The sequence below is a fragment of the Balaenoptera physalus genome (genome assembly GCF_965194825.1).
Source record: "Balaenoptera physalus genome assembly, chromosome: 16".
NCBI lineage: Eukaryota > Metazoa > Chordata > Mammalia > Artiodactyla > Balaenopteridae > Balaenoptera > Balaenoptera physalus.
In genome coordinates, this window is record NC_138898.1 from 53,904,158 (window position 1) to 53,919,912 (window position 15,755).

Consider the following 15,755-nt stretch of genomic DNA (forward strand, 5'->3'; position numbering starts at 1 on the left):
ATTCAAGTTGATAATATTTTGTTGAGAATTTTGGTGTGAATATCCATGAGAGATATTAGCTGTAGTTTTCCTTTCTTGTAATGGCTTTGTCTGGTTTTGGTATTTGGGTAATGCTGGACTCACAGAATGAGTTAGGAAGTGTTCCTTTTGCTTGTATTTTCTGGAAGAGATGGTAGAGAATTGGCATAATTTCTTCCTTAAACATTTTATAGCATTCATAGTGAAGCCATCTGTGCCCAGTGCTGTTTTTTGGAAGGTTGTTAATTATTCATAGTTTCTTTAATATGGGCCTATTCTGATTATTTTTTCTTGAGTGAGTTTTGGTAGATTGTGTCCTTCAAGGAATTGGTCCATTTCCTCTAGGTTATCAAATTTATAGGCATAGAGTTATTCATAATATTCCTTTATTATCATTTTCTTGCCCACAGGATTCATAGTGATGGCCCCCTTTTTTCATTTCTGATAATAGTAATTTGTGCCTTCTCTCTTCTTTTGTTAGTTAGCCTGGCTAGGGGTTTATCAATTGTATTGATCTTTTCAAAGAACCAGCTTTTGATTTTGTTGATTTTTCTCTGTTGATTTTGTTGATTTTCTCTATTGATTTCCTACTTTTAATTTCTTTGATTTCTTTTCTAATTTTTATCTGTTCTTCTGTTTGGATTTAATTTCCTCTTTTGTAGATCATAAGGTAGAAACTTAGATGATTGATTTTAGGTATTTATTCTTTTCTAATATATGTATCCGATGCTATAAATTTCCCTCTAAGCATTGCTTTCACTGCATCCCAAAATTTTCATAAGTTGTATTTCCATTTTCATTTAGTTTAAAATATTTAAAAATTTTTCTTGAGACTTCTTCTTTGACCCGTTTGTTACTTAGATGTGTGTTGTTAAATCTCCAAATATTTTGAGATTTTTCAGCCAACTTTGTTATTAACTTATAGTTTAGTTTAATCTCATTGTGATCTGAGAACACATTTTGTATGATTTCTATTCTTTTAAATTTGCTGAGGTGTGTTCCATGGCCCAGATGTGGTCTATCTTGGTGATGCTTCATGTGAGTTTGAAAAGAATGTGTATTTTGCTGTTGTTGGGTGAAATATTCTATAAATGTTTAGTGAAGTGTTGGAATTGAAGGTGAAGCTGGAGTGGGCTCGAGAGAGTGGAGAGGATGAGACTTACCCTGACGACTAAGGTTAATGAAAAGCATTATTTTTATTAGCTTTATAATATGCCACCCTATTTATCCAACCATTTAGGTCGTTTCTTATTTTTTCAGCATGATGATGTTGTGATACTTCCCCTTGTACATAGAAGATGAATTGCTGGGTCAAGGAGTAATAGTTTTCTTTTAACATTCTTGTCACAGTAAATGGATGCTGCTGTCATCCCTCTTCTGCCAAGCCAAACATTTACACACACACACACACACACACACACAACCTGCTCATTTAACGCACCTAAAATGGTATCCTGTTCTTTCAATATATAATTCTTAGATTACTATTAAGGCCAAACGTTTTTTCATATATTTCTTTTAGCCGCTCATGTTTATCTGAAGATTATATGTTCATGTCTTATTACTGGAACATCCCCTCGCTGCTCCCTTCCTCCCTCATCTCATCCTTCTGGTCTCAGTTTAAATGTCACTTCCCCAGAAGTCCTCCCTAGAAAACCCACCAGTATCACTCCTAGCAGCCTTTCCTTCGTAGCACTTGTGTGTAGCTGCATACCTCTTTTTGAGATTTACTGAATTTCTGCCCCCACCGGCACCCCACACCCTGGGAAACTCCATGGGTTTGTTGCTCCCCGTTACAACCCAGGGCCTGGTGCCAAGGCTTTAGATGATGTGTGCTTTAGATTTATAGCTGCTGTAGGAATAGGATCTTTGGTCCTTCATATTTTCTAACTGGACTTTGCTGCTCTACTGGAAAACCATTCGTTGTTCTGTTTACTTTTTCTCATTAGCTGTTGTCAGGCTCCTTATCAGGCACTTACTTGTTGTCTAACAGCTTCTCGGGGTGCCCTCCCAGGGGCCTTGACCTTGCACACTTTACTGGTGGGGCACGGAAGGCACTTGCTGGGTGTAGGGAGGGGGTTTGGGTCACGGGAGCATCAACAACACAAACATCTTCGGGACCTTGTGGCCCGACTGTTGGGCAGGGAACAGGACCATCTTGCCCATGGGACCTCATCCTCTCCTGTCACTGCCCGGCAGCCATTTAGCCTTTTAAGTTTTCTGGGTGCATAGGTGGGTCCCTCTGCACAATAACTGGGTGGACCCTGGCCAGACTTGCAAAGGAGTAAGAGAATAATGCTGGCAGCCAGTTTTGTCCCTTATTTTAAAGGATACAGTAGGCTTGAAAGACAACATTGATAAAGCCTGTTTTAGTGTGGTTTTAAATGTTGGGGTTTCTTTTTCTATCTTTAATTAGGACTCAGGACTGAATTGTATCATAAAATGTCCTTTTAGCATGCTTTGTACCACAACAAAGCTTAGAACCACATATTTTAACAACAAAAAAAGAGCAATAGGCATAAAGGAAGAAACAAAACTACTATTTGTAGATGGTATAATTTTTAACCACAAATTTTAACAGAACTGAGAAATTACAAAATTACTGAACATTGCATTCAGAGAAGTGGCTAGTTTTGCAAATATATAATTAAAAATAACTTTCCTATGTAAAAGCAATAACCAACTAGAAAAATATAATGAAAAAAACTATTTACAGTAACAAAATTGTGTAGAACTTACATGAAGAAAATTAGAAAAACTTAGGAATACTCTAATCAATGGAAAGGTATGCTTCTGGATAGGAAACAAAATTTGTAAAGGTAATTTTCCCCCAATAGTACTGATATATAGGATTTAACCTATTCCAATCAAAATACCAATGTAAAACCTTAGGAAATCTAAGAAGAGCAAGACTGATCAAGAATCCTTAAAATGACGCACCACAGGATCGGTCCCGTGAAGGCACCACTGGCCTTGCCTCTGGCAGACAAGTCAGGAAAGTCTGGGTATCAGGAGGCCAAAGAGAACAAATATCCACTACAGTGAGGACACTGGAACCCTGTCTCCTGAGGGGTAATGTGAGCTAGCTATTGGAGACATAATTTCTAAAAGTAAAAAACACTTCGCTTGTGAGGTAGTGACCACCCATTGCCAAAGGTCTGATGGGAAATACGCATATGGCAAGTTTATTGACCAGCCATGGATCCAAGCCAACGTCCTCCTCCTCCTCTTGGGGTTTCCTTCCTAGCAGGTTTTCTTCTCGACTCAACAGAGGGGCAAGATTCTAAAGAGCTTTTCCAGGAGCAGGGCTGGGTGGCCAGGCCTGAGCGACCCAAACTTCTTTTGGCAAGGGAAAGGCATGAGAGAGCTGTGTGAGCAATTAATTGCAGAACAAAATACAGTGAGAACAGTAGACACTTAAATTACGTTGTGAAAGGATTTCTGTAAAACAGTCACTTTTCACCACAAACTGCAAATGTTATTGAAATTCATCGTTAGTTTAGATCACATACAAATGACAGACTACATCCTTGACATTCACTTGCTGTATTTTCCTAAATTCCAAAGTAAACAATCCCTTTCAACTCTCAGGCTTTAAGGGTATCCTTAGAGGGTTATATGAGTTGCTAATAGAAGCTGTTGACTTAACAAATCAGTAGTTTGGTTCTTTTAGGGGAACAGAGTTCCAGATAAGGACCTTTACATTATTTCTCAAGTGTGAATTCCTATGTGGGGGAAAAGCTGGATATACTTTCAGGACACTCACCACTCTTCACCTTGAAGGTAAGCAGCCCCCAGACTCATATTTCAAAGCATTTTTCAGGAAAGGGATCTGTGACCTGTACATTGTTATACAAGTTCACAAAAGCTCACTCTAGTCCAAAACGCCTGGTTGCTAACTGAGGTACAGCCCTTGAGGATGTTTTTGTTTTTTTTCTTCCCCCTGTGAATTTTCTAAAAACTTGAGGTTTCAGCAAACATGGGTATTTATCCAATTTTGGCTATAATGAGGTTTTCTTATCTCTATCTTTTCAGATAGCCTGGGAATTCAGAATTCCTTAAGGAGTATTTCAGGTTGAGGCAGGACCATCAGACCTTTCCCGATCCCACTTCTGTTTTCGGGTCTTACATGCTGAATGGGTTTTTTCATGCCGGGTACAGTTTGACAGCCGACCAAACCTCCTCCCACACTTTGTACAACCATATGGCCTCTTAGCCTCGTGACTCTGCAGATGAATCACAAATTCTTTGTTTCCTGGGAAGGTTTTCCCACATTCTGGACACTTAAATATCTTCTCCCTTATATGGATTCCTTCATGGCGACTCCGATGAGAATTCTGACGAAAGTTTTTCCCACATTGAGAACATGAATAAGGTTTCTCTCCTGTATGGATTCGCTCATGTTTATTAAGGTTTGTTTTATGATTGAAGCTTTTCCCACAGTGACTACAGTCATAGGGCTTTTCTCCAGTGTGAGTCCTCTGGTGGGAAATAAGGTAAGAACTTTCATTAAACTGTTTCCCACACAGTGGACAAGTATACCATCTTCTTGTTCTCCGATTTCTGGTAAGTGCGATAACACTGATATCCACATATTTTGAGAGTTCCTCTAGTGGAGTATCATTTTTGATGGTAACTAAAAGATTTCTCATTTTCCTTTCCTTTGGAATGGATGTATTTAGTCTTTCCTCTTTCTGGCAATCTGGAGGTTGCTCAGAGACCACGGAGCAATCAATTTCATCACAATCTGAAGACTTTTCTCTCTGATCTTCATTCTCTACAGGTTCTTTCTGAAGATCTTCACCCTCAGGATTACTGTCACTGACTGTTGAAACAGAGAGAGAATTTAATAACTTTTGAGGGCTATGATACCAGGCAGGAAAAAACACGTCAGATTTCTCATGAAACAATAACCTTGAAAGTCAGAAGTCTGAGGACTGGCCGATAATTGCCATCAACACTTTTCCACCCTTAATGAGGGTGGGATACATGACTGATAAATCTTTCCATACCCAATAATGCAAGCACACAGTCCTCTTTTTACTTTTCTTTAAAAATTGGAATGAGTGGGACTACATTAAAAGATTTCATTTGTTTGTTTTCTGAATAAGCACCAACTACTCACTCAACAAGTTCATACTGACCTTATATTGTGTAGAGCACTGAGCTAATAAGGACCAGGGGATAAAGGACATAAATACTGAAGGGTACTACTTGTAATCTTTAGGAGGCTAGTAAGTGAATGGTAAGATGAGTTACTTCCAGGTTTTCACTACATTAAATATTAAAATATTATAGTATTAGGTAATATTATAATATCCAATATAGTGAAAAACTGGAAAAATTCAAATGACCACAACTAAAGGAGGTATAGCATATTCACACAATGGATTATTATTTGGACATTAAAGGATTACTACAATTGATAAAATGAAACTATGGTAGAAGTCAATAGTTGTCATTTTTGGGGAGGAAGGAGAGTAGTGACTGAGAAGGGGGCACAGTGGGATTTCTGGGCTGTTAGGAATAGTCAGTTTTGGGTGTGGTTAGACAAATGTGTACATTTTGTGAAAATCTGAGCTGTACACTTAGGATTTGTAGACTTTTCTGCATTTGTATTTCCCAAAAAAAGTCTGTGTAAAATAACAAGTTATAAAGACTAGGCAACAAAGTGAAAAACAAAAAAAGTATGCTCTGAACAGGTGACGTGACAAGGAACTTGTCTGACTCCAGGCAACTTACTGAGATTAAAGTAAAGGATTAAATCAACCACTTAGATAATGTGACTGAACCTGAAGCTAGAATATGCATCTCTGCTGGATTTAGCAGTTTCACACCAATAAAATTTTTTCTTTTAAATTATTTCTTTTAGCGATTCCCTTAGGATAATGAAAATGCTGGGTCAAAGCACATGCCAATTTTTATCACAGCTCTTGGTATGAACTGTTATACTGCTTTCCAAACAAGCTGTACAAATTTCAATACAATCATCAACATGTGGTTATCAATTTTACCTAATCTTGCTGGCAGTAGATATAATTTTCAAATATTTAATAGGTATACAATGTTTTCTCATTGTAGCTTTACTTTGCACTTTGATTACTGCAAACTAGTAATTTATCTATTGGGCTGAGACTTTTATAAATTTAAATAAATTTTATATATTACAAATCTTAATCTCTTTATCAATCACTACTGATATATTAATGGAAGTCTCCCTCTATAATAACTCCCAACTTAAAACCAGAAAAAAAAAATTAGTCTTAAAATCTGATAAATTTCTATTGTTTCCTGGCCATTCTTTCTTTTTTTAAAAAAGGTATTTTTATTTATTTATTTGGTTGCATTGGGTCTTCGTTGCTGTGCGCAGGCTTTCTCTTTTTGTGGCGAGCGGGGGCTACCCTTCGTTGCGGTGCACAGGCTTCTTGTGGTGGCTTCTCTTTGTTGTGGAGCAGGGGCTCTAGGCGCACAGGCTTAGTTGCTCTGCGGCATGTGGGATCTTCCTGGACCAGGGATTGAACCTGTGTCCCCTGCATTGCCAGGTGGATTCTTAACCACTGTGCACCCAGGGAAGTCTCCTAACCATTCTTTTATGACTTATTTTTACAGTTAACCCTAATACATTTGGAGTTTAGTATCACACTGTTTGTTGTTTGTAACATGTCTAATATTGGTAAAACCAGTCAGAACATCCACTTCTACCTTTTCACAAATTTGACTGAGTGTATTTACAGTATAAATAAATCTGGAGGGCACTGCTATCTTTATTTTACATGATTTTAGTTTTTCAGTTTAGACCTGTTTCTCTCCAATATTTAAGAATCTTCTTTTCTATTTACCAATAAAACATTTCTCTAGTTTACTCCTATCTTACATTCTGAATGAGAGCTCTCATTATTTTGCGTTTATTTAAGAATGCTATTTATTGGGCTTCCCCGGTGGCGCAGTGGTTAAGAATCCACCTGCCAGTGCAGGGGACACGGGTTCAAGCCCTGGTCCGGGAAGATCCCACATGCCACGGAGCTAAGCCCGTGTGCCACAACTACTGAGGCTGTGCTCTAGAGCCCGCAAGCCACAACTACTGAGCCCACGTGCCACAAGCCTACAGCCTGTGCTCCACAACAAGAGAAGCCACTGCAATGAGAAGCCCATGCACCATAAGGAAGAGTAGCCCCCTCTCGCCACAACTAGAGAAAGCCCACGCACAGCAATGAAGACCCAAAGCAGCCAAAAATAAATTTAAAAAAAAAAGAATGCTATTTATTGATTGTTAAATATTTATTCCTATTAACCTACTTTAAAACTATTAAATATAATAATGTTTTAGTTGATCCTTTTAGATTTTCTAAGTACAAATCATATTTTGGTTCCCTCTCTTTCCAATATTCATTCTTCTCAACCCCTTTTTCTTATCTTCTTGCTTTAGAAAATTAGTTAATGATATTAATAGTGATAGCAGGTTTCTTTATTCTGTTTTCAGGAATTACCATCAGCATTTTATGAATGATTATGAACATTAGGTTATATTAAAGAGCTAAATATCTGTTTTCAGAACAATTAGTTGAAACTCATATGATTTTTCTTGTTTTTCTGAAAGGGTCAATGAAAATACAGTTGACTCTTCAACAACACAGGTTTGAACTGCGAAAGTCCACTTATACGCAGAATGTTTTCAACAATAAGTACTACAGTACTATGCAATCCAAGGTTGGTTGAATCTGCAGATGCAGAACCATGGATATAGAGGAACAGCGGGTATGGGGGGCTGACTATCAATTATGCATTGATTTTTGACTGCTGGGAGGGTCAGCACCCCTCATCCCTGTGTTGTTCATGGGAAACTGTATTTTACCTTCCTTTACTGTACTAACTTTAAAAATAAAATAATTTTAGTAGCTAACATATTTATATGGCTCAAAAAATCAAAACAGGAAAGAGTATACACAGAGAGCCTTACTCTCATCCCTCTCCCCATCCATTCTATTCATTCCCCAGACAGGTAGCAGTTTTTATTAATTTCTTTTTGTTTTCCCATTGTTTCTTTAGGCAATACGTTTTCTTTTTCTCCCCCTTTCTTACATAAAAGGTAGTACACTATGTATATTTCTGCTGCTTGCCTTACTTCAGTCGCTATATTCCAGTGCACAGAGATTATCATGGTATCATGTGTGGAAACATACCATATTCAACCAGCCCCCTGCAGAAACACTTGTTTTCAACTTTGTGTTTTTACAAACAATACCACAATGAATAAACCTTGTTTGTACATTATTTTGAATGTGTGCTATTGCTATTATCTGTAATTCAGATTCCCTGAAGTGGGTCTGCTAGATCAAAAGGTAAATGCGTCTGTAATATGGGTAATTACAGATTCTCATAAACAGGAACTGTACCATTCTGCATGCCCACCAGTAATATACCCATCTCCCAACAACCTCACCACCAATGTGTTAAGTTTCTGATTTCTATAAATCTGAGATTTTTTTTTTAAAAAAAGGTAACTCAGTAAAGGTTTTATCTGCATTTCTAATTATGAGTAGGGCTGGACATCTTTCATGTATTTTATTTTTAAAATTTCTTTTTTATTGATTTATTGATTTATTTTTGGCTGCGTTGGGTCTTCATTGCTGTGTGTGGGCTTTCTCTAGTTGCGATGAGCAGGGGCTACTCTTTGTTGCCATGTGCAGGTTTCTCGTTGCAGTGGCTTCTCTTGTTGCAGAGCATGAGCTCTAGGTGCAGGGGCTTCAGTAGTTGTGGCTCACAGGCTCTGGAGCACAGGCTCAGTAGTTGTGGCGCATGGGCTTAGTTGCTCCGCAGCATGTGGGATCTTCCTGGACCAGGGCTCGAACCCGTGCTCCCTGCATTGGCAGGCGGTTTCTTAACCACTGCGCCACCAGGGAAGCCCTCTTTCATGTATTTTAGAGTAATTTGTATTTCTGAGAAAATCTGTTGATCTTTCTCTTCCCAATTTCTAGAAATTCTTAATCAATTAGGAAGATTAGGCTTTTGTCTGATATAAGTTGCAAATATTTATCTCCAATTTACTGCATTTTATTTGCTCAGATATTTGTTTTTTATTTTGTCATACAGAAGTTTTAAAATTTTTATGTATTTATGTTATTGATATTTTCTTTCAAGACTTCTGGATTTTTGAGTCTTAATTAGAAAAGTCTTCCTAGCCCACGGTTATAAAGGATTTCACCCTTTGATCCACTGGGAGTTTTTCTTGGTGTGCAAAGTAAGGTATGATTCACCAAATGGCTACTAAGTTGTCACAACACCTTTTATCAAAAAGTCCCTCTTTACCTTGCTGATTGGAGATTCCAACTTTATCACAAACTAAATCCTCATGTGTATTTGAAGCTATTTCTGCACTTTTTTTTTACTTAATTAATTTTGTTATTAATTAGTTTATTTTTGGCTACGTTGGGTCTTCGTTGCTGCGTGCGGGGCTTTCTCTAGTTGCAGAGAGTGGGGGCTACTCTTCGTTGCAGTCTGTGGGCTTCTCATTGCGGTGGCTTCTCTTGTTGTGGAGCACGGGCTCTAGGCACACAGGCTTCAGTAGTTGTGGCACACGGGCTTCACTAGTTGTGGCGCATGGGCTTAGTTGCTCTGCAGCATGTGGGATCTTCCCCGACCAGGGATCAAACCCATGTTCCCTGCACTGGCAGGTGGATTCTTAACCACTGCGCCACCAGGGAGGTCCCTGGACTTCTTATTCCATCCCATTGGTCTATCTAGTCACATGCCAATACTATATACTGTTTTCATGACAGGCTTTAGAGGCTGCTTTAATACCTGATAGGGCTAGAACCCTCCTGCACCACTGCTCTTCTTTTCAATTTTCCCCGTTACTTGTAGTTATTTTTCCATTTGAATTTGAGATCGGACTGCCTAGTTCCAGGGGAAAAAAATCCTATTGGTTTTGTTAAAGGGATTACATTGAATTCATAAATCAATTTGGGGCGAACTGACCTTTTTTTATGTTAAAATCTTCCCCACCAAGAACATGATACTTCTTTCCATTCATTCAAATCTACTTCTGTGTCCTTTAGAAGTGTTTTAAAGTTTTCCTCACAATTTTTGCACACTTCTTAAGTTTATTCCTAGGTGTTTTATCTTTTTTGTTCCTATTGTATATCTTCTAAATGATTGTGTTTGCATGAATGATTTCGGTATAATAATTTTACATCTCATTGCCTTACTAAATGCTTATTATTTGGAATAAGTTTTCAGACATTCTCTAGGGTTTTCCAGCTACACAATTATATGTAAATAGGTGTAGTTTTATCTTTCTCTTAAGTTCTTATAATACGGCTAATTTCCTTCTCATTTAACTGCACTGGCTAATACCTGAAACAAAATATTAAATAGAAGTAGTGGTAGTGGGCTTCACTGTGGTATTCCTAATTCTAGTGGGAATGCCCCCAGTGTTTCCCATTAAAGATGATGCTGGCTGAAAGGATATGTAGCCCATTAAGGAAGTATCCATTAGTCACTAGTTTGTTAAGTGTTCTTATGAAGAAGAGGTTTGTATTTTGTCAAATATCTTTTCAATAACTATGAAAATGATCATAGGCTATTTCTCCTTTTTATTTTCAGATGGACAGACTTATAACAAATAGACTTTCTATGACTAAATCATTTTTGTATTCCTGGAATAAATCTTATTTGGTCATTGCAATTTTCATCAGGTTGTGATATCTTTGTTACACTAATGTCATAAAAAGAACCTGGAAGTTTTCCTTCTTTTTCTATACTCTGAGTTCTCATAGAATTTGAACTCTCAAATTTTTAAAGATTTACAAGAATTTTCTGTGAAACTAAGGCTGGTCCTTTTTCTTGTGTGTGGGACTAGTTTTTTGACAATTTCAGTTTCCTGTATGGAAATTGGTTTATCTATTTGTGTGTAAATCTTTCTACTTATTAGTTCCTCTATTTTTTCTATTTTTAACTTATTGATTTCTAAGTTTGTATTTATTAATATTTTGTTCCTGTTTTCCCTTATCTTGTTTTCCTAACTTTGAGTCAGAGGCTTAATTTCTGTAAACCAGTATACATGTTTTTACATCCTTGCATATTCTTATGAGTACCACTTTAGATTATACCATAGATTCTGATACATAGTGTTTTGCAGAAAAATTATGCGATTTTAATTTGTATTACTCCTTTGACCCAAAGTTACTTAATAGTTTTAAACTTTACTGGTAGAAAGAAATTGTTTTCTCTGATTTCATTATTAATTTCTAGTTGTATTGTGATAGATCCTAATGTATAATTTCTACTCTTTGGACTCTATTGTGTTTTTGTTGCATAGTATGTAGTCAATTTGTATCAATCTTGGAAAGGTATATTCTCTTACCACAGTAGAGGGCAGATACAACCATAAGAACTATCTCACTGAGAATTTAAGTGCTCAACCTTTCTGGTTGTTTTCATGTGGTTTACTTGGACTGAAACACAAATTCTGTCTTCCTCTGTCAAGGGCCTTCCTTTTGATTCCTGTCCCCACGAGGTTCATTCCCTTACACTTTTCCCTTTGCAAACCGACCAAATGTTAGTATTTCAACTATCAGCTATATGCTGATGACTCCCAAATCTCTACATCCTTACATCTGACCTCCAATCCCCAATGTCCAAGTGCCCAGAGGATAACCTCATTTTATTTCCTGCCATGGACTGAATCTCATCTAAAATCAAATCCGTGTTCTTCCGAACTCTGCTCCTGGGTCCAAATCCTGCCTTGACTTATCATAGCTCTTTACAACTGTAACTTAGAAGCTCTTAGAGGGTAGAAATGGAGCATTATATATATTTTTAACCTTGAATATCAACTCCAAAACCCAACCCTGCCTGAGGGGAAAACAGCATTTATTAAATGTGGTGAATGACTCTAAGCTTAAATCATCAGCTTCAGAGTATGGACAAGGGAGAGGAAAGGAGAGGGTGAGGATTGGGTCTCAGGGCCTCAACGTGCAGGGCCAAAGTGTTCCTGAAGTTGGCAACATGCCCAACAGCCAGTCACCCAAAATAAATGCTAGCTTTGCCTAAGACTCAGGAAAAACTCAGTGTAATAAATCTGATCTGTTTATACGGTTTCCTAAAATAAAGAAAATATTACATATAATAATCTATGGGAAATTAACCAGGCCTATTATGTACCACCACCCCAACCATACAGGATAAGACAACTACAGAGTTGAGTAATCATTATGCATTTCTGTCACCCTGGGCAACTCACAAAACCCACTCTTTGCTCCATTTCAGCCTCAGAACCAGTCTTGAAGGCAAGGTAAAAAGTATTAGGCACTCAGCAAAATGATTTTTGAGGGACCCTGGCTCTAGGGTAGCAGTATATTTCTAGGGAAAAACTGAAGCATCTCTAAGCAGCTTACAGAGAAGCTGCTGCCAGATGAGTTTCTATGTAGCACTTGTTAGCCACTACTGGGAAATGAGTAAAAATGAAGAAGGCTTCATTCACCAACCATATAGGAAATTCACTGATGAAACTATGAGAAATGCAGCAAGGAGGCAGTACTGTACTGGGCCAAGACTGTAAGCTCTGATGTTAGATTCCCTGAGTCCAAATCCCTGCTCTACTACCTACTGCTGTGTGACCTTTAGCAAATTTCTTAACTTTTCTCTGCTTCAGTTCCATCATCTATGAAATAGTAATGATTCCTATACCCCACAGTACTATCATAAGAATTACATGAGATAATAAATGCATGCAAAGTAGTTAGAAATGTCTAGCACATATTGGCACACAAGTGCTTAATAAGTGCCAGATGTTATTTCCATCAAAAGTGGGATATATTTTCTCTTACACTAGTAGGCTTCACAATTATTGAACATCAAGGGAAAAAAAAGACTTAAAAGAATTAGTCATAAGTCCAATAAATACACTGATGTAAAATATATCTGTGGGGAGAATACCACTGGATGCAGAGATTCAGAAACAGTATACTTGCATTTTCTATCTGTTTAAATATTTGATTTGTGAGTATATCAACCTCAAGTCTTGCTTACCAAGAGAAGTCCCCTCCTTACTGCCCCCAAGATACAGGGAAAATGGCCACTCACAGCTGGAGAAGGCTCTGCCACATGGAATAAATCAAAAATTAAATGTGCATGAACATGTACTTAGCTGGTGTGAACAATGTCTCAAAAAAGTCTAAGATGAAATAGAACATGCTTTTCCCATAGCCTTCAATCTGAACACACAAGGGACTTGATTTCTTACCCAGTAACATCATCTCCCCAATACTGTTGTCTTGAATCTCTGAGGTGGGCTGCTGAACAGGATCCAAGCTTACACATTCTTCTTGGGAGTGAAATACATTCAAATCCTCAAAGACCACCAGCTCCTGAAAGAGCAACAGGCCCCCTTCCTCTTAGTAACAGAGGTTCCTTGACAGCCCTGCTGTTAAGAAAGACCAAGATCAGGGAAGGGATGGCAAAAGGGATCTAGAAGTCCCACGCAGATAGGAAAGCCAGGCTCAGAGAGGAGCCAGAGGAAAAAAAAAAAGATGACTGTCCAAGGAGGCAGTGAAGAAAGAGCCCCATCTCCCTGCTGACTCCCAAGAGTGGGTTTATACATACAGGAGGGCTGCAAGAGTAGAGAAGGTGATACACTCAAACAGTGAACAGGAAAACTGAACCCACCTCAGACTCAGCTTTCAAACACAGAGACACTGCCTCCTGTTTCTGCTGGATTCCTTCTCTGGGTAGAAGCTTCACTAAGGTATGAGATTGCACTGGGGAAAGAGGAAGCTGTAGTTAATAGAAAAGTCAGTGACTCTAATATGGAGACTCTATCCACACCTTGAAGCCAGGCTGTCCTCATTCCTTTGGTAGGTAACTCAAAGCTTTTTCTGTTCCTATGAGCCCAGTCAGAGATCAATCCACAAACCACAGGGTCTTGAACCTATATGGGGTCTCTTCACTACGAAAAGGATATTCCCCTAAGCACCTTTTAAAATTCCCGTTACTACTAAGGGGAAGGATGGGGAAAGGTTAAGTCTGAAGATGCCCACAGCAAGCACAAAAGTTAACAAAATTCCACATAAGCTGAAGTCAATTCAATAATTCATCCACATTCCTTTATCCTAAAAAGATACTCCCCCTCCCCCAATGTCTGGGTAAAACTGACACTACAGAAAAGAGACACACTGTTTATTCTGTGGCTTTACACACACTTAGCAAACCATTCAAGCTCCAGCTTGAGAAAAAAATACTCCCTCTCCCTGGCATGTTGACTTATTGGAATCAACTCTTTTTTTCCGACACCCACCAACCTAACTTGAATTCATTACTAACAGGGAAGTCTAGCTCAGCCCCCAGTACTATCCCCTTCTCTTCTAGTAAAACAGTATGTGCTTCTTACCTCTGTTCTGAAGGTTTGAGCTCACATCCTTCACAATAACCAAGGTCTCCTTGACTTTCTGACTGGGCTGGACTAGGCTTGGCTTGGGCAAGAAGGTGAGGAAGTGCTCCAGAACCAGCTGGTGAATGGTCTTGGGCCCACTAGTAGCATCTCGAAGTAGATCTTGGCCCAGCTTGGAGTTAGGAGGAACTCTCAGTATAAAGGACCTCTTTGGCTTTGGTGGTATAGGAACCACTTTTGCAGCCATCGTGCCTTGAAATCACACACACACTTGTTTCTGCAGAGCTTCAAGAGTCACCTCTTACTGGAGGAAACCTGTCAGTCACGCTGCAGATGAGAGAAACCATGAGTCAGGCCGGAGATGCCTGCACTCCAGTATGTGTCTTGCAAAGTGAGGCCACATGAGATCTAAATCAAAAAGGAAAGATAAGCTACGGTAGGGAACTCAGAACCGTAAGGAAGATTCCTGACCCGATACTCTTAGCAAGGCCTGAAAGGAATATCCTGAGAATGAAAGCAGAAGATGTTCAAACCTCAAGAGCCATCCTCATGAGAAAATGAAGTGCAAACTCCACTGGGAAGAAAGGTTTAACTCATGCTGGTAGAAGAAGCAATGGGCCAGAAGACAGGAAATCAGGGGTCCAATACCGAGGGCATCTGTTTACAAGTCAACTGGGCCACTGAATCTGGCCTCACTGCGTCCCTTGGACCGCAGGTCCCTCGGATGCCCTTCCGGGGGCTGCTGATGGTTCAAGGAGCAAACGCAAGGCCGCATGAGGTGTCTACATGTGGCCTGCTGACTCCTTTCCACCCTCAAAGCCCTGTAAGAGCGACAGGGGACATCCCAGTAGGGCCCACCAAGCCAGGCCCGCTCTGCAGCCTCTCCCACTGGCCAAGGGGCACCTTCACCGCAAAGCCCAGCTGGTGGCATTGCCTGGGGTGCGCTCCCGGATACCTATCCGGCCAGGATCCCCTAGCAATAGACTCTGTTCCGCTCCCCAGAGGCCGCCTCAGCCTGGTTCCCGCCCTCCCGGAGTCCCTCACCTCTTGGGGTTCTGCCGCCCCTGGGCGCTCACTGGGGACAACCCAGAGACCCAGACTCGGGGAGAGACCGGGAAACTAGGCTCGAGAGGCCAAGCCCACCCCTCGCCCTTCGGAATGTCCTCACAGGCAGCCGGCGACTATTGGTGTGCGCCGCCGTCAGTTGGGGAGGACGGCAGGGACGCGGTGCCTTCTGGGAGGCCGTGCGCCGAGGCAGCAGTGACGTCACGCCCGGTGCCCCGTTTCCGGTGCGGAAGCCTGGTCTCCTCGCTTGGAGCGAACGGTCTGCGCTTGAGAAGGCGAGGCTCGA

The 15,755-nt window shown here is 39.8% G+C and overlaps 1 protein-coding gene across 6 annotated transcripts; it reads right to left on the reverse strand.

Moving 5' to 3' along the window:
• Positions 1-2,560: 2,560 nt before the first annotated feature.
• ZNF200 (zinc finger protein 200) lies at positions 2,561-15,683 on the reverse strand. Of its 6 annotated transcripts, XM_082428777.1 has the most exons (6): positions 15,449-15,619; positions 14,405-14,731; positions 13,684-13,775; positions 13,262-13,385; positions 13,048-13,115; positions 4,646-4,843 (listed from the first exon to the last, which is right to left on the reverse strand). In XM_082428777.1, exons 2-6 carry the CDS (start codon positions 14,649-14,651, stop codon positions 4,796-4,798), a joined length of 579 nt encoding a protein of 192 aa, XP_082284903.1. In that variant the 5' UTR covers positions 14,652-14,731; positions 15,449-15,619; the 3' UTR covers positions 4,646-4,795. The 6 variants fall into 6 exon arrangements, with proteins under 6 accessions (XP_082284901.1, XP_082284900.1, XP_082284898.1 ...); XM_082428775.1 differs by lacking the exon at positions 13,048-13,115 and having other exon boundaries at positions 2,561-4,843; positions 15,573-15,683; XM_082428774.1 differs by lacking the exon at positions 13,048-13,115 and having other exon boundaries at positions 2,561-4,843; positions 14,405-14,812; positions 15,573-15,619.
• Between the last annotated feature and the right edge of the window lie 72 nt (positions 15,684-15,755).